General features: G+C 41.4%; 1 protein-coding gene across 1 annotated transcript in view; it reads left to right on the top strand.

Moving 5' to 3' along the window:
- Nucleotides 1–25969, top strand: part of LOC126382826 (receptor-type tyrosine-protein phosphatase mu-like) — a 224656-nt gene extending 198687 nt beyond the window's left edge. The window contains exons 24-34 of the mRNA XM_050032912.1: nucleotides 4293–4390; nucleotides 6704–6820; nucleotides 8735–8889; nucleotides 9987–10122; nucleotides 12079–12228; nucleotides 14564–14737; nucleotides 17279–17410; nucleotides 20812–20925; nucleotides 23146–23309; nucleotides 23533–23668; nucleotides 25386–25969. Of these exons, the coding sequence (XP_049888869.1) occupies nucleotides 4293–4390; nucleotides 6704–6820; nucleotides 8735–8889; nucleotides 9987–10122; nucleotides 12079–12228; nucleotides 14564–14737; nucleotides 17279–17410; nucleotides 20812–20925; nucleotides 23146–23309; nucleotides 23533–23668; nucleotides 25386–25439 (1430 nt within the window). The 3' untranslated portion in view covers nucleotides 25440–25969. The remainder of the gene's footprint in view (nucleotides 1–4292; nucleotides 4391–6703; nucleotides 6821–8734; nucleotides 8890–9986; nucleotides 10123–12078; nucleotides 12229–14563; nucleotides 14738–17278; nucleotides 17411–20811; nucleotides 20926–23145; nucleotides 23310–23532; nucleotides 23669–25385) is intronic.
- Nucleotides 25970–26306: the final 337 nt, after the last annotated feature.

The raw sequence follows: 26306 nt of genomic DNA, 5'->3' as shown, positions 1-26306 counted from the left end.
AATGTCAGAGAACATATAGAAAACGACATGTAAACGTGTTGTCTTACCTTACCAGTGTGCTGCCATGTTTGTTTACCATTTAGCTCTGCTTTCCAAAGCGCGGCCAAAATATCGCGAGAACAAGCAGCGATCTCATAGCGTGCCTGAACAAGCTAACTATTATTTCTATGTCACTAGTCACTTGAAACAAATTTAGGACGATAAGAGACAGGTTGAAATAAACCGAAAATTTCCCTTTAACAACTGTTCTCAGCAGGAATATGACTCGAAAATTTGGGAAATTAACAACATCAGCAACCAAAAACACTTGCAGTAGCGTGCCTGGAGCAATTGACCTGGTCAAGACATCCATCTAGTAAATAATATAAACAAAATATTCAGAACAGGAAGCTTTTGCTCACAGGGATTACTTTGACATACTTTGACATTGTAACATTATATTATATTATGTTATTATAAATAAGGGGTCACCTTTAATTCGAAGAACAGACACAAATATGTTTCTTCAGCCATGCAAGCAGTGTAATTCTGTCAGTGTGTGAACAGGTGAAGACACTGAGACATGCTTTGTCCTGCTCTAGTAGTAAAGTGGTCCGTAATATTCCACAGTGAGGTTTTGGTTAGTGACTTGGTAGTTAAGATGCCTGGTGCAAGTCTGTCCACACAGAAGCAGAAAGGCTAAAAAAATACTTGAAAAAAAAAGTGTAAATATGTAAATCTTTTGTCACTGACAAATCTTTTAACAAGCTCAGTGTTGAATTTCACATCAAAACTTGGAGACTGACCAAATGTTGTCAGCCAAAAACCAACAAAATTAACTCAGCTGTTTTACGTGACTTGTTTTCTAACAGCTTTCAAGGGCCTAAAGGTTATTTAATTTATTTTCCACATAAATGACAAGGAAGAAAACCCCCTAATAGTTTGTGTCTGTGCCATGTCTTAGCCTGTGTCTCTCTCTGTGTGTCTGCATAATTTGTCATGTCTCCAGGTAATTTAGGCCAGCACAGGAGAATGCACAACTGCAGAGATTTGCATTCACTAATTAATTTGTCAGAAGTAATTTTTTTTTTCACTTGGTGCTTGATTAAAACTAATATTAATAATTTTAATTAACCAGAATAATAATTAAAATCCTATCAATCCACAATTATTGCTCAGTGAAGTTTTAAATATTGGAGGCAGTCAATGGCTCGCTGCTCATTTATTTTGATGTTCACCAGATGCGTTAGGGTCCGGTTCGGGCGAAAGGTTGGTGTTGAACAGATGAGGTGTAGTGGTAATTACTTGAGCTTCACGCACACAAGCACACACACACACACACACACACACACACACACACACTCACAGGCTGTAGCCTCGTCTTTAAATTTGTGATTTATTTGTACTCTCTTGTTTTCATCTGTATTTAAGCCCTCTGCTGTGGAGTAAGCACTTTGCTATGAATCCGTTGTTGGAAGCACTATAAATAAATCTGGTTTGACATGTTTTTCAATGCTCGATCCAAGCAGTGAAAATGGAGGGAAAATGCTCCATAAACTGCATTGTTGCTGTAGCACTGTAATACCTCCAAATCCCCTGTGTGTATATTGTGTGTAAGTTGATCTGCTTCTCTGTCTGCCGCTGAAGACAGAGAAGCAGCGTTATTGGGGTGAGGTTGGGATAAAAAAAAAATGTCACCTCAGCATATACATAAATAAAGTAAATAATGCAAACAATTTTTAAAAGAAGTGAGGAATAGTGCATTGAATTATACAAGAGGGTACTAATAATAATGAATATAGGAAGGGATTATTGATATTTTACCACTCACTGTTCTGCCTGACACTGTGTAGAACTTTTACAGACTGATGGTACTATAAGGTTGCATGAATATGAGCAGAAGATGAGAATAGTATGTGTATATCCCATCCTGGATTATTGAAATCTTAATACTCCATCATACTGCGATATTTTAAATGAAAGTTTGCTTCTAACTGTGTCGTTTTCACACAGAGATGGAGCTATAGGGCCACTATGAAGTCCCGTCTTTATGCTACCTTTGTATTTTTACACAGAACTAAATAATGGCAACCTAATGCCTCTATCGTGACATATAACATATGTATCGACACTGTTTTCTAATCAATAACAATGGCTATAACATGTTATATGGCAGCTGATCTTGTCCTCTGTACAGAGGGTAAGGAGCGCCTAGACCTCATTATCTCTTGTTAAAGAGTTAATGATTATTGACATTTACACCCACTGTTCTTCCTCTTTGAGTTAGCTGCTAACTGTTACAAGGCTACTTATTAAATCTCCTGCTCGTGAGTCACACGCATAACACGTCGCCACACGTCATACCCGTGCCGCCCATTATCCTGTCCTGCCAATTGTGAGATTTTAGCAATCTTAGAAGTTCAGCGCAAGCTACACTGTGTGACATGGATCTAATAAACTTGGGTATGACATCAAGTTTGATGTATGTAGACTGTACAATGACAGCGCCTACTGAATCGCAGGCTATGACGTACGATGCAATGGCTTCCCATACCGTGCGCAAGGATGCTGGATGCCTCTCCAACTGTGAAGCACAACATAGAGGGTCACCTTACCTAAAGTTTTGTGGGCACTCTATTCTGCGGTGTGTCTCTGTTTGTGTTAGCTAGCTGCTAGGTTGCTCACCTGGCAGCAGCAACTGCACTGCTACTTCCTTCATGCTTCGTCCTTCTTTACGCAATCACAGTAAGAGCTGGAGGACACATCATCCAGGCAAGGCTTCTGCTGCCAGAACTTGACAAGGTTTTCCTCTTTGCTGGAATCCCAAACATTTCTTTTAGCGCGTTTTGCCTCCATGGCGAGCTGCTATACATCTGTTTGTTTGGGTTTAGCGCCAGTGGATCATTTCATGCTGCATTTCTATTGGTTGGTTAGTAGATGTAGGTGATAACAGCAGTCACACATTGAGACGGTCAACCTAAATTTCTGACACTGTCTGAATTCATTCCAGGCTGTCTTTGATCACAAGACCATGACAATGACCATCCTTGAACCTCTCTCTCATTGTGCGACATGGGACCACCATTTTAGAGCCACGACCAAAGATATCAGCACGTTTCTTCCACGCTGGTCATCTTTTGTCTGGGACAGCCCAAAATTGCACAGTGTATACAAGGCTTTAAACAGACGTCATATCAGCGCTTCTACTACCTCAGTAAAGGCGCGACAACTCTGTCCCCCCATTCTGCGATTGTACCTCTTATACAGTAGGTGGAATGACAGCATGAAATTACTGCTTTGAAGAGGCAGTGTAAAAGGGGCTTTTGTGACAAGGCAAGGGTCAGCAAAGTCAAGTCAGTTTTATTTATGTAGCCCAATATCACAAATCATTGTTGGCCTCAAGGGGCTTTTACAGTCTGTACAGCATACACACCCTCTGTCCTTAGACCCTTCCTTAGATAAGGAAAAACTCCTCCCTGAAAGAAACCCCAGGAAGAGCAACTTAGGAGGGATCCCTCTCCCAGGATGAACAGACATGCAGTAGATGCCGTGTGTACAAAATAGACCAACGTACAAACAAATCCAAATGATTCACATCATTCACACAGACAGGAGAATGAAACAAACGTGAAAGGATGGAATAAAGCTCCACAGAGACGTGGTTTCCTCAAATTGTTGCGGAGAAACTTAACTGCTCTGCGCAGAGCCCTGACCTCAACCCCATCCAATACTTCTGGGATGAACTGAAACACCAACTGTGAGCCAGGCTTAATCATCCAACATCAGTGGTGACCTCATTAATGCTTTTATGGCTGAATGGGAGCAAATCCCTGCAGCCAGGTTTCAAATTGTGGTGGAGAGTCGTTCTAGTAGAATAGAGGCTGTGATATTGTTTTGGAATTGACCTTTTGCTAAGCCCCGCCTTTTTGTGAGGGCCCGACAAGCTGTCCAAGTAATCATGGAGCCCACACTATAACTAACTGCACTCCCTGAAGAAATATTATCATATTTTTGGGGAAATGAAAGAGTGATTCCAGAGAGAGGCAGACAGAGGGGTCTACAGTCTGTGTTTGAAGGATATATCCAGGATGTCAAACTGACTCAGCAGCAACAACAGGTTAAAAAGTTAGTTTAACTAACTAAAAAGTTAGTAAAGAGGACAGAAAATGAAAATAGCTTCTCTTGCAATGAGCAGTATAAAATGGGACCAGAATGAATTGGTCGTGTAATAAAGTGACCGTACATGTAGTTCACTAATTCTAAAATTATACAATAAACTCCAAAAACTAATTTCCTCCCTTTTTCTCTCTAAGGGCCCATGCAGGAGACGGTCTTCGACTTCTGGAGGATGGTCTGGCAGGAGAACACGGCAGCTATCGTCATGGTGACCAACCTGGTGGAAGTGGGCAGGGTGGGTATTAATTAGATGTTCACTTTAACCGCAGATCTCAAATGAGATTACCTTGCCCCCAGTCGACTGACAGCCTGATTGCATCTGAAGGCGAACGGAGCCATCTTTTTTAAGTGCCTTTGTGTGTTTGGACATCGGCGTCCAGATGTTTCTGTGTGTGTGTGTGCGCGCTGGCTTAGTGAGGCATGGGGTCTCGTGTGCCGCCAGCTCTTTTTCCATCTATCTGATCAGTGAGAAGTGAGAAGAAACTGATTGATGGCCTTCATTACCAGAGAGGCATCCAGGCAACTGAGTACTGTTTCATCTGAGTGGCTCTATAACAGGAGATTATACTCCGCTGTAGCCGCCAGCTCCTACCAGGCTCCTTTAAGCATAAACATCTTTCAGTGTTGTCCCTACTGGACAAAAGGGGACTGTTATTGAGTGCTGAGGATGGTTCATAATGTTCAAACTAATGATAGAGCCTTTTTTTGTTCACTATAGCATGTGGTCTGCCTCGGAAAAAAAAGAGAAAAAAAACCCAGAGCCCTACTTCAGTCCTAATTTGTTCCACTTAACTCGCACTGTAGTTCCTCCTGGTTAGGTTATAATCAAGAGAAAATGAAGGTCTTAACGTACAGTGTAATGCTTTGACTGCCAGGGGATTTTCTCCAAGAATTTTAAACACATTCACACTGAAAGCCCCTTAAACACAGGCACACCTTGATTTTGCTGATGTGCATTTTTGGTGGGGCTTAAATGTAGCAGAGCTGATAATGATTCATGGGCCCATCTCTAGGTACCTCATTAGGCCGTTCCTCTACAGTAGCTGAGCCCAGCCCGCCCCGCCCCACACCTTCTCCACACCTGCTTAGCTGCGGTGCCGTCCTCAGCGGGCCCCGGCCCCCAAACCGTCTGTTATATGATCCTTGTCCAATGGCGGGCGGTAGGCACAGTTGGTCACAGTGACGGTGGCTCCACAGAGGGCCCCATAAAACCACTCCGCCATATCACAGTGGGCCATCTGCTCGGCACAGTTGCTGATGAACTCTGGGAAATCCTGGCACACACAGCCTCTGTGTCCCGCTGATTTCACACACAGGGGCGGCGCTCAGCACACTTTGATGTATTTGCTTTGGAAGGTGGTGTGCTGAAGTGTGTGATGAGGTGATGCTATGTGAGCTTCTTTTCCATACACTTTATCCATAAGAGCGAATGAGTGGGGTACACACTAAGTCGCACACTCATAAGCGTACCCAGGCAACAGAACATCTGTGTGTACGCTGGCATAATTTAGCCCAAAGGCTAATTCCCCCCAAACCAGGCGCCTGATTCAGAGTGATCTAATAAGGTAATGGCTTTTGCCTAATTCAATCTGGCTGGAAGCGGACGGCAGATTTGTGATTGTCATCGGGGATTAGTCATCAGGGGTGTCAGAGAGAGGGACCTGAAAGTCCCCCCTCTGTCTGTGTCACTCCACAAACCAAAATCTCATTTCATTCCTAATCAGCGCATAGACTCCAGAAATGAAAATTGAATCTAGTTGTGGCTGATGTCGCATTTATCCCTCATCAAAAATTATCATTCTCTGATATACCTCCATGATCTCAATCTCTATTACCAGCCGCACTCCCTCTGTATCAACAGTTTAATTGAACAGGGGGGGGAAGAAGGGGGGTTGGAGGGGGTGGGGTAATTTTGCACTCTTATGATACCTAATACAAGTAATATTTCCAGTGGGGTGTTTTAGGTTTCTATTGGGAAATCTGTTTTAAACAGCTGAGGGTTTATTATTTCATAGCATTATTGGATTGTCATTATATCTCCCTTATCCAATTGTAATACAGTTTTTTTTTAATGTTTTGTCCTATTTCTCTCCACTGGTAGTCAAAAACTTAAGGTGGACAAATCTCACACGCCCTCGGTGTCGATCACGCTCTGTTCCAGGGTGTGCACGGTCTACCTTTAGACTCATTTTCACATTATCGATGTGAGAATGAAAAAAGCAATAATGTGAGAATGAGCTCTCCATCGATACGTAAGATTCCCATTTACAGCAGATCCTTGACCAGGGGTTGAAACTAATAAGAAGCAAATCTCATTTTGACTTCAAAGAAATGCTCCTGACACTGAAATATAAGGTGGCAAATGTGGGGTGACAATTATCTTTATGGCCTGCACACTCGCAGAGATTCAGATAATTTGTGAGTGTGTGTGCAGTAAAAGAAAGCATTGTGTGTGTGTGTGTGTGTGTGTGCAGATGTAAAAGCATTGCAGTTGGCTTACAGTATTGTGTGCATGTGCTTATGAAACACTTGCCTTTGTCACTCTCAGGTGAAGTGCTGTAAGTACTGGCCTGATGACACGGAGATCTACAGAGACATCAAGGTGACGCTGATAGAAACTGAGCTGCTGTCAGAGTACGTCATCAGGACCTTTGCTGTAGAGAAGGTACGCTTTTTAACCTCCATTGTCTGCTGAGAAATTTGAAACAGTGTTCATACTTGTGCTCAGCACTCGACTTGAACCTTTGGCTGAAGACATTATGGGTTTTGTGCATAGCTCAAAAGCACCACTCGAAAGTTTCTTTGCTACTGTGACTTAATTATAACTGACTTAGTTGTGTCTGTCATGAAAACCACTCACCAAGGCCACAGCAATATGACTTGTGCTTACCAAAGTTTTTATTGGGCAGCAATGCATGCATCTCCCAACTCCCCATACCACAGATCACACTGACATGAACAGGCTGAAAGTAACACATTAATTGTACCAATATTCACTGGGATTGTTCAAACAAAAAAAGCATACTACCAGAATACTATGAAAGATGATATAATCAATTAAAATTCCACACAAACAGTGGTAACTTTGAACAGTAAGTAACTGTAAGAAGACATGAACAAAGAGAGACCATGTAATCAGAGTAATCTAGTGCAGTGGTTCCCAACTGGTCCAGCCACGGGGGTCAGATTTCCCCTTAGTCATTTGCTCAAGGTCCACAAAGTTTAATTTATTCAGCATCAGACTTATGTTTGGACATGTCGGCGAGCTAGTCTCTGTTAAAGGGATAGTGCACCCAAAAATGAAAATTCAGCCATTATCTACTCACCCATATGCCGAGGGAGGCTCAGGTCAAGTTTTAGAGTCCTCACAACACTTGCGGAGATCCCAGGGGAGAGGGGGTAGCAACACAACTCCACCTAATGGAAGCTTATGGCGCCCCAGATTCAGACGCCCAAAAACACATAATTGAAACCACAAAATATCTCCATACTGCTCGTCCATAGTGATCCAAGTGTCCTGAAGCCCCAACATAAAACCGTTCATGTGTGTTCACGTGCTTTCGCTGGTGAAAGCATGCACTTTATCTATTTAAAGTCTTCCCAGTGGGGCCCTTAGAGACCAGTAGATTCTTTCTGTTTAACTTTAAATACTAATTAATTAACGTTGAAGAACAAACAGGACTTGAGGTTACAGCCACATTATAATTGTTGAAGTGTGACAATGAGTCCACCTATAAAGTAAACTTTAAGGCGCAGTGTGTAAGATTTAGTGAGATTTAGTTTTATCAAGTGGTTAGAACTGCAGATTTCAACCAGGTGAAATTTCTCCCAGTCTTCATTCCAACATTGTTCAGAGGGTTTTTACCAGGAGCAGAAGTATCCACAGAAGTCTCTTCCTCTCTAAATTAAACAGACCCACTGGTTTAAACTGGTAAAATCACTGAATAAAGCAGTTTTACATTTAAAAAGATGGTGTTTTTTTGATGCTGTTCATCATGGAGGGGCTGCTAACTACATTAGCCGTATGGTTTTATCTAGAGCCATTGTTTGGTTTGTCCACTCTGGGCTACTGTAGGAACATGGTGGTGCAACATGGTGATATCTGTAGCAGAGGATCTGCTCTTTATATAGATATAAATGGCTCATTCTAAAGTGACAAAAACACAATGATTCCTATTTCCATGTGATTATACACTAAAGAAATCATGAGCTTACTTATATTATATTCCAATTCTGCCAATATATCAGCCTTAATCCTACAAACTGGACCTTTAAATTCAATCCAAACTGAAAAACTGCTCTTAATACGTTAAACCAACTGACTGATAAGTTCTTTAGTATGTAAAGAAATACATCTACAATGGCCTTGAACATCCTGTTTGCTGTTAAATAATGGAAACTTTGCTCAGCCCCTCCTCGACTTTGCCCATGAAGTGTGTGTTTGTATTCAATCCCACTCTGTATTTGCTTTAGAAGGACCTCTCACATCGTCTGTACACTGTATGCTCTTTCTTCTCACCACATCCCCGCTGTCTTCTGCTGCGCTTTGTGTGTTTAACACGATGGCTCTGTTCCTCAGAGAGGGGCTCACGAGATCCGGGAGATCCGACAGTTTCACTTCACGGGCTGGCCGGACCACGGGGTGCCCTATCATGCCACGGGCCTGCTGGGGTTTATTAGGAGAGTCAAGTCCAAGACTCTGACCAATGCTGGGCCCATGGTGGTTCACTGCAGGTCGGTGCGCACCGGAGCTGACCGCTCTGTTTTATGTTTTTGATTCTACTGTCAGACCAGTCAGGGTATTCTTCTGTATACAAGCTTCCTGTCCTACCAGGTAGCTGATGAAACTCTCCAAAAAATGTTCTCAGAGTTGTGGGAAATGGATGTGTGTACAGCTGTAGATTATAGCCAATATTTTGGAGACACACTGGAATGTAAAAAGATTTAAAGAATATAAAGAACAACACTATTTTCTCCGATGTGTGACATTTATTTGTCAGTGTTATTTTGTCTGTCAAACTCCCTTTGCTCTTGCAGGGATTTAAAGGGTGTTGAAGGGTATGAAGGCATGCAGATCCGTGTCTGAGAACAGTTTTCATTAGAAAGTCTTACAAATAAAGTACTGACTGCAAAGATATGCACATTATTCCAAGTACAAGGACACCTTTTTTGAAAAGACATGTTTGATTTCTTTTCATATAATTTGTCAGTGTTATTAACACCAAGACAAAATCCCATTCACCTTTTACTGTATTTAGGCAGAGGCAGAAAAACTACAGACAAATAACTTAAAGTGAGATACTTGTGCTGAATAGCAGCCACAAGTAACTACAGGATAAGGGTGAATGCCAGAACATACAGAAGTAGCTGTACCACAAGTAGAATAGAATTTTGAACTTTAGTGATAATTGTATATTACATTAGCCACCACATGCTAGTGGTCACACCAGACCAAACCAGGCTGCAGCTGTAAAAGCACTGCGTGAATGGGAATGCTCATGAGCTCAGCTATTCCTTTATAAGCGGAATAATATGTTAATTCCTCTTTCAAATATGACACTTTGAATTCTGGGCCATGAAAAAAAAACTATCATCACAGTCAGATATCAGTGGAGATAAATTAGGAATTGTTTTTGTGAACTAGCTTTTTAAGATATGGCTATTAAAAGCAAACAAAAGGAAAAAAGCCAAACTTATCACAGCCATCTGAATAACCCTGTGGAAAACCTAACCATTGCATTCATATTTTAATTACGCTGTGCTTTGAATGTCAAACTCTTATCCTCTGCTTTCTATTGCACATCTGAGGTTTCCAATCTGTTTCCCCGCAGTGCCGGGGCGGGACGCACGGGCTGCTTCATCGTCATTGACATCATGCTGGACATGGCGGAGAGAGAGGGCGTGGTGGACATTTACAACTGCGTGCGGGAGCTGCGCTCACGGAGGGTCAACATGGTCCAGACTGAGGTACGGTAAATCTGGTCCCACGGTGTCCCCCTTGGCAGAGCTTGGCCTGCCCGCAGAGACTCATGAGTGATAGGAAGTGTGAGGATGCAGCTCGACAGGCTGTTGCCATCAAATGTGGATTATCTGGTATCTGCGAGTAATTCTTAGCATAAGCCACACTTCTCTGGCGCTTCAGAACAAATGCTTTGAATTAGCAGCAAAGGAAGGAGCTTTTTTTTAAATGAAAAACATGTATTATTTCAGGAAAAATTCATCATCATACCTGACATTTATTAGTCAATATTTCTGCAGCATAAGCGATCCAGTCTGTAAAGATTTCCAGCCATTTGCCAATGACTGATGATGCCCATTATCTTTTAAAATGCAGCATAATTAGTTTTAATTTCTAGCTGTCAGTCATTTTCAAGTGCCAGTTCAAGTGTCGCATTTTTCAAACAGTAGGAATATATTTCACTGTGTAACTAACCTGTCTAAATTGACCTCTGTGTGACGGCTGTAGGGCGAGGGCTCTTCAGTGATTTAGAAATGTCAAATGAATAGTGTTTATATTTACAGCTTTACATGTTTATGATCACTTCTCAAAAAAAAAAAAAAACATTTATTGGAGTGCACACTAACTATTTCCCTGGATGCTAACCATGAGTGCTTGGCAATGCATGTTATAATAAAAGGGTTTAGAGGCTTGTAACTGAGAGCATTTAGCTCATATTGATGGCTGAAAACATCCCTGGCTCATCCTCCAGCTTTATGCCAGTGTGGGGCTACCGAAGGACTTTGCGCTTTCCTGAACACTGGCCATCTGGAGGTGTCCATAGTCTCGTTGGATGCATCATTTCACCGTAATTCCCTTTAAATCACAGGCGTCATTGGACTTAATGGGCAAATGTTTCATCATTGACGTCCGAATGGGGATTTGAGTAACTGGAGACCAAATGTTGTTCACCCTGAGTCACTCTCCGCAAGTTCAGTGACCTTCAAAGACTGTGTATGTGTGTGTTTTCCCTCGCAGGTGTTCAGGCTCGTTGGCATAGCTCCTGAGCCTGCGGCCAGACACTAACTCTCCAACGAGGTTTAATCTGTCCGCGGAAATGAAAAGCCTTGTTGTTGTTTATAGTTTATAAGCACAGATAAGATCTGTCAATCTGCCGGTGCTGGTTTGAGCGCCGTGTCGCCGCTGACCCCGGCCCGAGCTAGTCAAATTCTCAGGTCAGCAGTTCACATCCTGCACTAGACTTAACAAATGGCAACACATGTTTCTCTGTAAATCTGTAAATCAGTGACCCCTGTGCACGTGTGCGGATTTTGGTCCGAAGTGACAAGGGAGTGTCAGCTGAAAATGTCACTTCAGAATAGATTTGCATCAAGCCTCAAGCTGTGTCACCATGTCGACTGCTTGACTGACTGATGTGAGGAGGAGGAAATGTGTCGCGATTTCCAGTTTTGCTCTGCATGGAGCAAAGGACAGTGGTGGGCTGTTTATGTTGTTAAGACGTCAGCCTTGTCATTGCCCTGATCATGACAATAATGACAATGAAGTCTCAAGGGACGGCGAAGGCGACCCAGGTTGAACAGGGTCATGATGAACCTGAAAAGGTCATGGAATTTAAGAAAATATCTTCTTCCAGGCCTCTAAATATTTCAAGGTTTTTAAAATGTCACGCAGTTCTGAGTTTTATAAGATAATTAAATCATCTGTTACAAAAAAATGCAGAAATATGTAATGTAACCTTTGAACATAGACAATAACAAATATTAGTCATAGAAACTGCCTCAGGGGTAAAGAATAATTATGGTGAGGTCGTGGAAAGGTCATTGAATTCTTCTAGCGAAAATACAGAGAAACACAGGCTCATGCATTTCTGCGGCTGCTGCTGGTAAAAATATAATAATATGTTGTCCATTGTCATGAGTCTTAGAAGTCTGATGGATCCGCAATGAGGATGCTGTTTTTTGCAGGAGCAGTATGTCTTCATCCACGATGCCATCTTGGAGGCATGTCTCTGCGGCGACACTACCATTCCTGCCAGTCAGCTCCGCTCAGTGTACTACGACATGAACCGCCTGGACCCGCAGACCAACTCCAGCCCCATTAAAGAGGAGTTTAGGGTGAGTATATTTTAAAGGGGGCCTTTTATGCACATGTTCAGGTTCACACTTGTATTTAAGGTTCCTACTAGAACATGTTTACATGCTTTAATGGTCAGACCTGTTTCTTGATGCCCCTCTCCCAATAAAGCACAGTCTGCTTTGACTGGTCAGTGTTTCCAGGTCTTCAGTATCTTGGTGTCTCTGCACTGTCATAGATTGCCACAGGGGTGATGTTTTTCTGTAGGCCGATGCAGAAGTTAGCGTTGCCTGTCCTTGTTAAAAAGCCAGTGGGATTTTTCCATTGGAAATTATTGCAGAAAATTAGCTCAGTGTTACACAAACATTTATGATACTTACACATTTTGTTCAGCTATTTTGCTGTCTATCTATCTCCACAAATGAAGACCACGTTTATGACTTTTGAAACCTAAATGCAATCACCAGAAGTAAAAAAGCTAACGGCTATAAATCAGGGGTGTCAAACTCATTTTAATTCACGGGCCACATTCAGGCAGATTTGATCGCAGGTAGGCCAGACCAGTAAAACCATTGCATAATATCCTATAAAGAATAAACACCTCCAAATCTTTCCCTTTTTTTTTTTTGTTCAAAGAAGTACATTTTAAAACCGCTAACCCATTTACAAAACAGATGACAAATAGCCTGAGATGAAATAGCCTTCAGAGGAACAAATGCAATTTCAACAATACTTTAGTTTACAATACTCAGTTTTTCCACATTCAGTCAGTCTACTTCTAACTGTAATTACATGTGCATTTCCACTCCTGTGTAGTGATTCTGACCACACCAAATTTAAGTGAAATACAAGAACTGTATTCTGGTCAGGGTGGAAAAGCCTCTGAGGCAGCATTTTACATGAAGAAAGCTACTCACTGTGTAACTTGCTTCCGAAACCTGGTACCTCTTAGCCTTCACAAGTGCATCACTAGTAGGTGTGCAAGTCATCCAGTGGGCCAACTTGGACCCTTTGGCGGGCTTTTTCAGACCCCCAGGCCGTGTGTTTGACACCCTTGCTATTAACAAACTACACTACGGTTACATGACTTCACTATGACCACCACAACAACGCTGTCAAGCCATATTTGCGGTGATGATGTTCTGTAGTCTCATTGAGCCACTTGTAAGCAATCGTCTTCTTTAGACTGGTGTATTTTATGTCGTAGAATTAAAAGTGAAAGTCTCTAAAGTTTATGTTAAACACAGACCTTATTTCAGGCATCTAACCAAAACCCCATTCAAAACACCCATTGACTTCGAGACGAGGAACCAGTAGTGCTAAAATGCTAACTAATTTTCTAGTTTTAGGACTCAATCCTGGAGCACTCTGTTGCAGACTAACTACTTTTTACTGGGAAAAAATCACCAGTAAAAGCTTTTAAACACAATCAGACATGTTCCAGCAGGAATCTGATCTGAAATTGGGGAGATATAAACATCAGCAACCTAGATTACATGTATTCCAGACACATTAGCTACATGTACATTAGCAGTGTACATTTAGCCAGGGAATGACTGTAACAGAGAACAGCTGCACTTTCTACTGTTAAAAAATGACCAATAAAGGCTTCTAATGACAACTGACCCAAAATCAGTGAGAAATTTAAAACATCGGCAACCAAGCTTATGGTTCCCTGACAATAGCATGTAGCTACATGTAGCAGTGTACGCTACTCAATGTAAACACTTAAACACAGTAAACACAGTAGCGTGCCTGGAGCATGTGTTCGTATAAAGAAATCCGGCACACTACGGTGTCACACTGTGTCCAGAGTAGAAAAAATGGAAATATAAGGGTCTGGTGCCTGAGGTTTTTGCTCACAGGGATTTCCTCTACCTACGTCTATCTCATTATTTAAACATTTTGGCCACATTTAATATGAATGTCCTTAATAATAACATTATATATAAGTCACAAAATATGGAAATGCATAACAGGTCCCCTTTAACATGATGAAGCAAATAAGGCACTGTATGCAAATACCTAATAAAGCATAATCTGAAGTGCAGGATAAGTTCAAAACAACCGTAAACATGTTGTCCCCTGATGAATGGCGCAGTCCCCCTCTGAGCCAATCAGTGACAAATATATCACCTTGCTTTAATCTGTAATAGTAGCACCCCTCCTTGGACCAATCAGTGTTATATGAGATGCATTGCCCCCCTTAAGTTTCATCACAGTCGCATCAGGGGAGTAAGAGCTATCGCTAATGTAACTGATTAAAGAATTGCATTGTTAATTACCATATTGGGAGATAATTAGCACGCTCAAGACCCAAGTGCCTACCTTCCAGCGTCAGTATGACAGTGTGTAATTCTGCTTCAACCCCGACAGACTCTGAATATGGTGACTCCCACACTGCGGGTGGAGGACTGCAGCATCGCCCTGCTGCCCAGGAACCATGAGAAGAACCGCTGCATGGACGTCCTCCCTCCAGACCGCTGCCTCCCCTTCCTGATCACCATTGATGGCGAGAGTTCCAATTACATCAACGCTGCGCTCATGGATGTAAGAGTCAAACAAAAGACATATTCACCAGCATTTCTTTACAGGGTCACTTAAAGGAGCATTACTGGAGTTCTTGCTAACTGAACCCCTGTGATTTTAAAGTACTAAACTGACACTGAGTCACAAGGCAGGAAATTGCAGCTGCCCCTCTCTGTGTGAGCTGAAACATTCCTACATGTTGCTTTTCTAGTCAATCGCTCATCACATGTAATGTCAAAGCAGGTATTTTTCCTTTGACATGTTAAAGAAAACATCCTGATCTATTAAGGCTAATTAGAGTGGTGACATCTGTGTTTCAGCCTACTATACTATACAAACGACTTCCCTTTGTGTGATTACTTAACATTGGTAATTGTACACGAAGAATAGATTCCTGTTTTTAAAATCAATCATGGCCATGCCTGAAATATCTTAAGGCAGAACTATAATCTTGATACTTGAACCCTACTTCAAGGATTCAAGGACTTCTAGTTCTCGCACGCACATCACCACACCACAAAATGTACAGTGAGGCGTAAAGGGACAACTGAATGTGTAATATTAATAGGAATACCACCCACCCATAAAAGAGAAGGCATTAGCAAACAAAGGACTATTATATTGAAAGTGGTCTTATGCAAGATTGGACTTAAAAATAAATATATGGAGAGAACATCTAGAAATGAGCAAGTGGATTCAGATTAATGTCACAAAACCAAAAACTCAAGTCAGATTTTAACCTGGTTTAAGTCATTGCACCTGTACACGAATCAGGGAACTGATTTGTATGTTCCATCATCTTGTGGGGCCACTGTTACAGCAATGGCAAGTTATCGTCTGCAGCTGACAGCGACAGCAGAAAAGGTTTTTGATTTTCTAAATTAACGCAGCTAATGGATGACAGACTTTGGCATAAAATGTAGACATTATAGTTAAAAAAAACAAAAAAAACAATCACTCCTACTAAACATGAGCTACTGGTGTTTCTGTTTAACAAGAGTTGACTTTTCGACCAGTGCATCCATAGCTACTCGTAGTAACTTACGTAACTTACGTTGATGTAGGTAATTAACACAAATAAGTCTGTATTTAAAATGATTAAAGTAAAACTGAAACCTTTCACAAGGACACCCGCAGGTTCTGTTCGTGTTCGTGGTTCTGTTCGTGTCAAAGGTAACGTTACTTAGAAAATATTGGTAAAGGTAGAAAACTGCTGTTCTTAGCACAGATTTCATTAAAACACGAGATGTCACTGCACTGATGGCAACTCAAACAGACTGAGACTATTAACAGTTGAGTTAAGGGTCCAAAATTTCAAGGCTTGACCTTGGAAACAGCGCTCGACAAAATAGACTCAGGCCCATTTCCTTCGCTGTTTTGGATGTTGTAATCATATCACATGATCTTCATGATGGAGCTTGCTAGTTGTCATAGAATTGTAAACTCTGTTTCCGAACTGAACCGTATCGTACTGCTCAGTGGAAACTGGGCTAAAGCTAGGTTAAAATTTCCATCAATTCAGGGTTCCCACAGTCATGGAAAACCAGGAAAAGCCATGGAATTTGACAGTCATGTTTTCAAGGCCTGGAAAAGTCATGGAGTTAGTAATCCAAACCATTAAAAGTTTTGGAAAAGTCATGGAATTCTGTTACGTGTTATGAAATTGTTGCCATAATTCTACGTGGATGATGTCCATGTAACGTTGTTGTGTGTATGATGTTTTCTTTATCGTTACATACATGGCTTCATTTTCTCCCCACGTTCCATCTCTCCCTTCAGGTAGCACAATCCATGTTTAAATTGAGTTTGAATCTGATGTATTTGAAAAGCGTGGCAAGTGGGGCAAGAAAAAATAAATATCGGAAGTCATGGAAAAGGTTAAAAATTTTGGGCCTAAAAGTTGAGGTTCAACATAAATTTTTTGACTTTGGAATGATGAATGATTAATTTTGAATGATGTCGATTTCATGACAATAGGCTAACATCGTCTGCATAGGCAAACATCATCGACAAAGATTATGTGGTATGATGAAACCGCTAATAAACAGACCACCTTGAAATGGGAGTGTTTTGTCATGGCATGGTTTTGAAAGAAAAATATTCAAATGCTTATGAAATGCCAGCTTTGTCATCTGTCACAGTAACTCAAACGCACCACAGGACAACACAAACCTTGAATACAATGTATAGCAATTTTCAAGTGTTAACTGTATCCGGGGCGGACCTAACAAAGAACACCTTGACAAAGCTTGTGTCCAGTGATGGACTTTTTGGCTCTTATCTGGATTGAGCAGGTGACCTCTCAGGTACAGGATCCTCTCAGTCACCACTGGGCTACCTTTGGGAGCCAGAAACCACATTAAAAGTGCAGCGTCCTCATATAATCTCCCCAGACATGGATTCTCCATTAGAAAGCAGCACTCAGTGCGAGGCAGGTCAAAGGATGGAGGTCATTTTAAAATGGTTATAGGTTTATTCTTGTCAGCTTACATACAATGTCATAGGCATAAGCGACAGTTTTTAAACATTTCTTTTGCTTCTTTTTTCTTTATTTTCCTCCAGAGTTACAAACAGCCTTCTGCTTTCATAGTAACCCAGCATCCATTGCCAAACACAGTGAAGGACTTCTGGAGACTGGTGTTGGATTACCACTGCACATCCATAGTAATGCTCAACGACGTCGACCCAGCCCAGGTAAACCCGACCTGATATGTGTGCATTAACAGACGCACACACAATACAAAATATAATCCTCAGGAGATATTGCAAAAAGCATGCTGACAAACAGATGAAGCAGTTCCTTTCATCAGAAGTCTGTATCTAATAAAGTCACACCAAAGGACAGCGTGGGAACTGGATTCAGAGAGATTGCTTTTTTTGTTTGTTTTCTTCCAGTATGAACCCAGGGAAAAAACAAGGATGTGTCTGTGCTGGCAAACACATATATATGCCTATAACAGTATATGTTTGAAATGAGGTGGATGCTGCGGAGTGGAAGAGGACTTGCCATGAAAGCGCGGGTAGATGGAGAGACAGGCCTGTGGAGGAGACTATCCAGATTTCTCAGCCTGAGGCTCTGTCATAACACCCGGGGATCAAAGCCTGAAGCCAGGCTTGCTCTCCCCATCCAAATCCCCTTTCCCTTGGTGACTGACTGACTGGCTGACTGGCTGAATAGAAAAGGCCTTTCATTCAATATTCTCACTGTAGCCAGCCAGTCAGCCAGCCAAGGAAACAGCACAGGTGGGAAGGGAGAAAGGGGGGCCGGGCGTGGATGGAGACGAGGGAGGTGGTGGATTACTATCTTCTCCATCAGCATCTTTGTTTCTGCATCTGTTGAATTTGTCAAATTTTGACAGGCTCTCAAAGGAAGCTAGAAAGTGGTGCTCTCTCTGCCACACAGACTCTAAATGTGTTTGTGTTTTTTGGGTGTTAGAGAAACAATGCGAGCGAATATTTGTATGTCCATTTATATGCGTGTGCTCAGGCCTGTTATTTGCATTCGTCTCAGGTAGTCTCTTTTTCCCTTGTTTGTCCCTGACTCTGCATGTAGGCATGTCTGTCTGTGCAGGATCTATCCATCTGTGTGTGTACGCTTCCACTCGTCTGATTTAGTGCTGTGAGGCCGGCGGTTGGCTCTGCAGGTGCATGTTCTTAACTGGGATTTCTCTCCTGAGGAGCGGAAATAGGGGAGATTTTTCCTCTCTTATGATGCTGTCCCAGGGGTTTATTTCTCCCGTTGCACTTTTCAACAAGACCGTCAGAACAGTCGATAACACTATCAGTGAACGCTTTTTAATGCTTTTTAACTGGGGCTACAACTATGGAATATTTTTTTTCTTTTACATTAAGCTATTGATTCCTTTTTGAATATACTTTGAAATGTTGATAGAGAAAAAATACCCATGGGTTACCCATAGTCACCTGGGACAGAGCTGGACAGAACAATATGATCTCAATTGGATATCAGTGTGGACACTGATGACATATAAACTCCAGATCATGTAATCAGATTACATGACTCTTTTTAATGCAAGGTGTAAAGGGGTATCCCAGGGTATTGGTACCTCAGAGGATACTTCTGTAGTTGTCATGGAAAGATGGTAGAGTTGCTCAACAAATTTGAAAACAACCAGAAATGAATTAAAAATTAAGCTTACATGGAAGGGCCAAAAACTGCAGTTCCTCTAATGGCCTCTTGAGGCTGGCACCAAAGGCCAGTCAGTTGTCACAGGTTTTGGTCTCCAAAATGATTGCCCTGAACTCGGATCAACCCGGGAAATTAATTCCGAGTTACGTTTTGAACCAGCTTATTTAAGAATATATGTAAGCTGGCCTGTTTGTGCCTGAGACATAACCCTAATGTTGACCTGGGATTGAACTTCAGCCTATTTTATTAACCGGACACATCTGGAAATTAAAACCACTACCAAACATAAGAAAAAGTGATGACTAGCTACTCTTGGAGCTGTCGTGAAAGGGTTTTTCATAAAATTAATCAAAGTTGTGAACATTGTGGGGCTCACTCCATTTTGCGCCAGTGCGTTTCTCTCTTGATCAGGGCTGATCATTGGTTTTCTTGGATCCACACTGGTATCACACATAATGATAAATAGACCTGGGATCCAGGCTAATAGAATGGAACCTGACCTGCATCCAACTGACCATGTGGACTCCAACCTGTACCTGTCCTGGATCGGGTCTTGAATCCTAGGGTTCAGGTAGACCCATGAAGACTTCTCCTCCACAGCTCCACCCTCTCATTCAAATATGGCCACATTGAGTCGCTTCTGGCTCCAAAAATCCAAGATCGCGAACAACAAATTGGCAAACTTGAGCCTTCAGAATGGGAGTCCACAAACAAATCTGAAATGTCATGGTGTCTAAAAGTAATTGGATAGTGGGTAAAACTGATATCTGCAAAGTCATACGGCTGCTGTGAAACTGCGCCTACTTAGGGCAACAAAAAAGGTTGTCTTCAGTGTATCAGTACAAGAGACAAACAACAAAGGACAGTAGAACAATGAATTGGGCTGGACAGCCACAAAAGGTCCACAAGCTGAGATCAATGCAAGAATGGCCAATTCATTGAAGATTTCTGTGCACAAAAGAGGGGTGCTCAAAGTGCCAAAAAGAATAAAGCAGCAAATGTTTGAGTCCTTGACTATCAAAATAGATGTCTAACACTTAAGTCGTTAAAATAGTTACCACTGAAATAATTACCTAAAGTAATGGACAGTGGAAATAGTTAGCAGTTGGATAAAAGGAAATTTAGCTAAAAGTGCTCAGTGGTTAAAAAAAAAGTCAGATAAATGGTTGAATTAGTTAGCTAAAATGTTTTGGTTAAAACTAATGAATAACCAGTTGCAGTAGATGCAGTTGCAGTAGATGCAGTTGCAGTTAGCCAAATGAAACAATTCAAATAAGGTGATGGATGAATATTATCTGTTTTTTCAGTTTTCTATTAATCAGCCATCTTTTAATCTTTTGATTACACTTTTTCATTTACAGGGCAGATTCTCAGAATATTTCTCAGCGTGAAAAATAAGTAGAAAAACAGCTTTTAAGAAAGAGTGTATTTTTTTTTTTGGAGATATGAACAATTCGTCAAGGTTTTTCAGAAACTTGTGTTAGATGAGTTGGACAAAGGGTCAGTTGATTAGGAGAGCGCTCTCATACTTAGTGCATCTGTGTTTAGTGTTTAGTCTATTAAAAATATATTTCAGCTTTTGTCTGAATTTTCTCCTGTGAGGAAGCAATTCATCATATATTTAAAAAGAAGGCACTTCACATTAAATGAATTCACCTTCTTCTTCTCTGCCTCTTGTTTGTTATGGTTCATGTCCTCAAACTTTGTAATCGTGCATAACCCTCTTACATCTGTGTGTAACGAGTTTAAATTAATGTCACTTCAATTAGTATGGTTTGGCTTCCGAAACTAATGAATCATCTTCCATTTTCTTCGTTTTTCTTGTGTGTTTCTCTGTGTTTTGTCTGTGTGTGTGTGTGTGTGTGTGTGTGTGTGTGTGTGCGCTGGTCTCTGTGTGTGAATGTATATGTGTGTACGTGCCTATTTTGTTTAGTTGTGCCCACAGTACTGGCCAGAAAACGGAGTCCACCGCCACGGACCCATCCAGGTGGAGTTTGTCTCTGCTGACTTGGAGGAGGACATCATCAGCAGAATATTTCGGATCTACAACGCAGCACGGGTATGGTGACACGGGAGGGTCACGCTTCAAAGGAAAAAATCATTTTTTTAGGGGAAAACAACAAACGATACATTTATCATTTCTGCTCTGCCGGCCATTTTTTGTAACTTTTCTAACTTGTTTGTCTTCTCTGTCGTGATCACAACAGCCAATTTATTCTGTGACTGCACACCTCACACGTCCCACTCATACGCCGGCCTGTCCATTCAAGCTGTGCAGCGGCAGAGTCATTCTGTTCTTTAACTATGCCACTGCACCAGTGTTTGGACCGAGGTGTGATCGCCTCGAGTCACATGTCTCTTAGACAGCTTGAGAAATCTTCACACATAGTAAAAGAGGTAGAAGTTGAACCGACTGTTCCTTCAATCAACACTAATCCAGCGTTGGAAATAGTTTTGGTTTTATTAGAGCAGCTTTTGAGATACTGCCTCCTGAGATGTTCTTCTCCACCACAACACAATGCACAAAAGACAACCTCCCTTTTCAAAAACAATATCTATTACCCTAGATTAGTGGTTTTCAGCCTGGGGGTCGGGACCCCAAAGGGTTTCACAAGATGAATCTGACAGTTCACAAGATAATTAATGAGATAGGAGAAATAAAAAATATATTTCCTCTACACAAAATTAGATTTATTTTTATCTGATAATTTCTCTTTCTTGTTAAAGGTATACTATAAAGGATTGACAGTTACTTTGTTAACATGTTCACCTGCGAAAGTGAAACTAAAGCCCTGTTTCCACCAAACCCTTTGGGTATGGTACCTTTGGAACCTGAAGTAACCCTTCAGACATGGTACCTAGTCCCTAGTGTTTCCCCCGCAAACAGTACTCTTAAATGTGGGCCAGGTTGTTGTCACTCACTGCTCCGTCCAGCACTCACTGTGTTTCGTCCTCCATCAGTCTGCACTTTGTTTATCGTCCAAAGAACGCGGTTACACGCCGACACTTTCAGAACAAAATAAAACAGGCTGCAGTGAGAGTCTCTCTCTCCACGGGATATTCAAAAATGGCGAGATTGTGCATTTAGTCCTTCTCAGGCAAGCTCAGGGGTTTAGTGTTGCTGGAGTGACTGTACTCATTACAAGTAAACGTTCCACCTTAAAAGTCACCGGCACTCGGCCCAGTGAATTAAGTTATTTTTTCCTCTGACTCCAGCTGCTGCAAGAGGCAGCAAAACATTTCATTTTATAGTTACAGTTTACTAATAAAACTTTCCACATAATAACAGTGTTAACATAAGTGTCAAAACCAGCCACAACTCAGCCCTGAGCAGAGTGACCATCCAATCAATGGACTGCAGTGTTCACAGATCTGTGTGCTAGGTACCCCAACAGAGGGGTGACCAAAAATAGGGACAGTGCTGAACAGTTCCATGGGTACCATCCACAACTTTTACAGTTGAAACGGGGAAAAAAGCTGCCGAACTGAACTGTATCATCCATTTTTTTTCCATCGTCACTATTTGTTCACGGTGGAGGTATGCAAGAAAAAGTTTCTTTACAAATTCAGCATAACATTGGGTGAGTAACTGATATGCTAATGATCATTTGGGGTTAAAGTATTCCTTTAAACAAGTTTTTAAGTCCCATGTTTCAATTATGTGAGCACCATGAACCAAAGTCAATTAACTCTAATTGGAGATGATGAAGAAATCTCAGAGACAGATACCTCACAAGTTTGCCAAATAAAACCGCAGACAGTCACACTATGTATTTTTTGTTTGAGTGAACTGACCCTTTAATTTTGACCTAGCAGACATCACTGCACAGAAAGGGCCCTGACCTGCGCCTGCGTCACCTGCAGTCACCTGCATAAGCTCCTTACCCCTACAGTCTGCCTGTGGCTGTCACAACAGTCTCTCCTCATATGAACGTGTTATAACAGCATCTGTCCGGCAGAGGCATACTACAATCTAATCACACATGATCACTGACAAGTGTTATTGATCGCTATGTCTGAGTGTGATTTAGAATGTCTGCAGCTCAGATCTTAACGATCAGTCTCCAGCTGGAGCTGTGATAATCTATCAGCCCGTCTATCTGCGCATTCATCTCTCCAGTGACTCCTCACGCTCTTATCCATTTCTTGTCCAACTTGTCGCCATCAAATTTAGCTTAGCTGCATCTTTACAGTCTGATTGCATCTTTGCACAGCAGCGATTAACCCTCCTCCCCTACTGTGTGTTAACCCGGGATAACCGTGTGTCCTCCCCCCCCAGCCTCAGGATGGCTACCGGATGGTGCAGCAGTTCCAGTTCCTGGGCTGGCCCATGTACAGAGACACGCCCATGTCCAAACGCTCCTTCCTCAAGCTAATTCGACAGGTGGATAAGTGGCAGGAAGAGTACGACGGAGGCGAGGGACGCACTGTGGTCCACTGTCTGTAAGTCATCACCACTCTCAGTGCAGAGGGAAGTTCATTCTGTGCTGCTATTAAAAATGAAACATCTCCACCTACTGACTGAACAGCGTCACTGCATCTCAAAGCTCTGAAACTCCTCACCACTCTGTCAGCTTCATTGTCACTATTAACCGTTCTAAATTACTAAACTTGTCTTAATGATATTTAATTTTCCTAACACTTGACTCCTTTGTGACAATTTCAGGAATGGAGGTGGCCGAAGCGGAACATTCTGCGCCATCAGCATTGTGTGTGAGATGCTTCAGCACCAGCGCTCTGTGGATGTTTTCCACGCTGTCAAAACACTAAGGAACAATAAACCCAACATGGTGGACCTACTGGTGAGAAGACGTTTTTTAGAGTTTATCATGACCTCACAAAGTACCAGATGGTAATCAAAGAGAGTACTCCAGCAATTTATTGTACTTCCGTGAATTAGGGGGACGATGGGAGAGCATGATAACCTGACTTATAGTCCATGGTATCAATGGGTCAAGCTCCAAAGATGCTAAATCTCTTTCTTTCCTATAATGCAACCAATAGCATCTTTTCATTAGACCCACATCTGTCAAGCTCCTCTTCATCAGTTTCTAACACAGGCTTTCTGTCAGAAATGTGCCGGAGCCAAGATAACCCTGATGTCTATTTAATTTACTGTTATTTGTAAAATCAGTGGATTGTCTCTTTAAGAGTCACTAAATTCTACTTTCTTGTGTCATACAAGTTCAACCAACTTGCATTTAGATATTGTACATCTAAACTATTTGGTGATAACGGTAGATAAATCAATTCATAGAAATATTTAGAAATATTATTTGAAAGGTTTTTTAAAAAATAATAATAATAATAATTGCATGTTTTAAGTATTTTAGATTATTTAACTTTTTTATGAGGAAAAAAATGTCCACAATTAAAGTGAAAATATCAGTAAAAGCTAATTGCTTGTTTTAAAAATGAACGTAATGTTTATCAGTATTATTATTGTTACTATCACTATCTATTACTATTATTTTTATGTCTGTACATCCATTTTTAGATGGTCTAGATTGCATCCCATGGTCCCCAGGGGCCATGAAACCCCCTGCTTTACTCATGTAACAGCTTTACACATACATAGATATACGTAAATATCATAGCACAATTTTATTTACCATAATATCTCCTATTACTTTAAAAGAGCCCTGTTATGATGAGGGGTTCTTTGTCAAACTGTAGTTTTAAATCTTAATTTTTTAAGATGATTTTGTGTTTACATGGCGCATATTACTAAATTACTCCAGCCAGTTCATATGGATGACTTGTTTGTTTGCTAGTTTCCATAATGCCACCAACAAGTTAAGGAAATACTCATCATCTTTCGTAAGTTAGTTAACCATACTGTATATGGACTACACTATATCAAACATGGCCCCCACTTTGGGGTGTTTATCAGCCTGTGGGCATTTATTTTGCCACTCCCAGCTCTGTAACTTTATCCCTTACATAGCCTACTGTAGTCTGTAGATGTTACTTTACCTTTGTATCACACATAGTTAGAGACAAAGTTGAAGTTTCACAGTGCAGTACAAGATAAGTTGACTAGTTTACAGGCTAGTTCATATGGATCTTTTTTGCTGCTCTGATGCAAAGAGGCATGACGGTACACCTCTGCAAGCTTTGAGGATGAAGTATGACCTGCAGCTTCTACTACAGTAATACACCTTCATCCCTTTTTAGCAGCAATTTTCTTCTTTTAACTTTGAGAACAAAATTAAGTAATTTGAGTAAAAAAAAAAGGCAAGCAACATTGTCAGGAAATGACTCAGAAACTGCCAAACTACACTGGAGGGGCCGTCAATAAGTATTCCAGCAATATAAAGTACATTAGTACTCAGGTGGTGGACAGGAGAGAAGGTGGAGGTTAAATCACTCCGTCAGAACTGCTTTCCAAGCGGTCAAATTGCTTCGGACCCTAATCGGGGCCCAACTGCTCTTTTTTTGGCCCCGGGGCCCCCTAGCAGGTTGATCCGGCCGTGCACATCCCTCTAATGTTTTTGTTTGTTTGCTCTTGTCTCCCAGGACCAGTACAAGTTTTGCTATGAAGTGGCGCTGGAGTACTTGAACTCTGGGTAACTCGGAGCCCCTGAACCCACCAGAGACTTTAAAGTTTGGAACATTACAGAGGACTGCAGCTCACATGTGTGCATTGTGCTCGGAGTGTGTGAGTGTGTGTGTGTGTTACCAACCCGACAGGAGCTAAGGTACACACACACAACCGTACATGCGGCTCCTTTGACCAGCTCTCATTGGTCTAGATGGGGGGAAAGGTAACAGAGATGTACAGTGTTAAATATCGCAGCCTGTTTTTGTCAGCACCGGCTAAGGAAGCCAGCAGGAGCACAATGAGGTTTTTTTTTTTTTTTTTTTCCCTCGCTGCAGTGAGTCGCGCCTCCTCTCTGGATCCCTCTTTCTGTCTGCCTCTATCTCTCTCAGCTGCCTGTAGTCCCGTGGTTGTTGCCTTGATCCTCATTGGACGATGAGCGTTAAATACTCTCCAGTTTTCTGTTGGAATGCGATACACTGTACATAATGTTAATGTGTTCATTTAATTCTCTCAGATTTCTGATTTTTTTTTTTTTTTTTTTAATTTGCTCAGCTCATTATTATAATTTTTTTTTTTTTTTTTTAATTTGCTCAGCTCATTATTATAAATCATTAAACGCAGGAGCTCGAAGCCTAAATGTTACTAAATGTCCTGTAAACTTATGACTTCTAGATGATTTTTGCTTCACGCTGTATGTTGGGGACAGCTGGCTCCATCTACATCTGCTTACCTTATTTCCTGTACAGGGATCCAAAGCTTTATTTGCACTTCCATTTGAATTCTTGTTGTGCATATTGTACATATTTCTGTAGATTATTTATTCACGGTATGTACTTTTTTTGTGACTCGCAGTAAGTGACAATCATATGTTCTATAGGTTTGGTTTATTGATTGTA

Source organism: Epinephelus moara, chromosome 21 (genome assembly GCF_006386435.1).
Source record: "Epinephelus moara isolate mb chromosome 21, YSFRI_EMoa_1.0, whole genome shotgun sequence".
Lineage (NCBI taxonomy): Eukaryota > Metazoa > Chordata > Actinopteri > Perciformes > Serranidae > Epinephelus > Epinephelus moara.
Note: the sequence above shows the minus strand (reverse complement) of the source record. Positions and strands in the feature narration are given on the sequence as shown.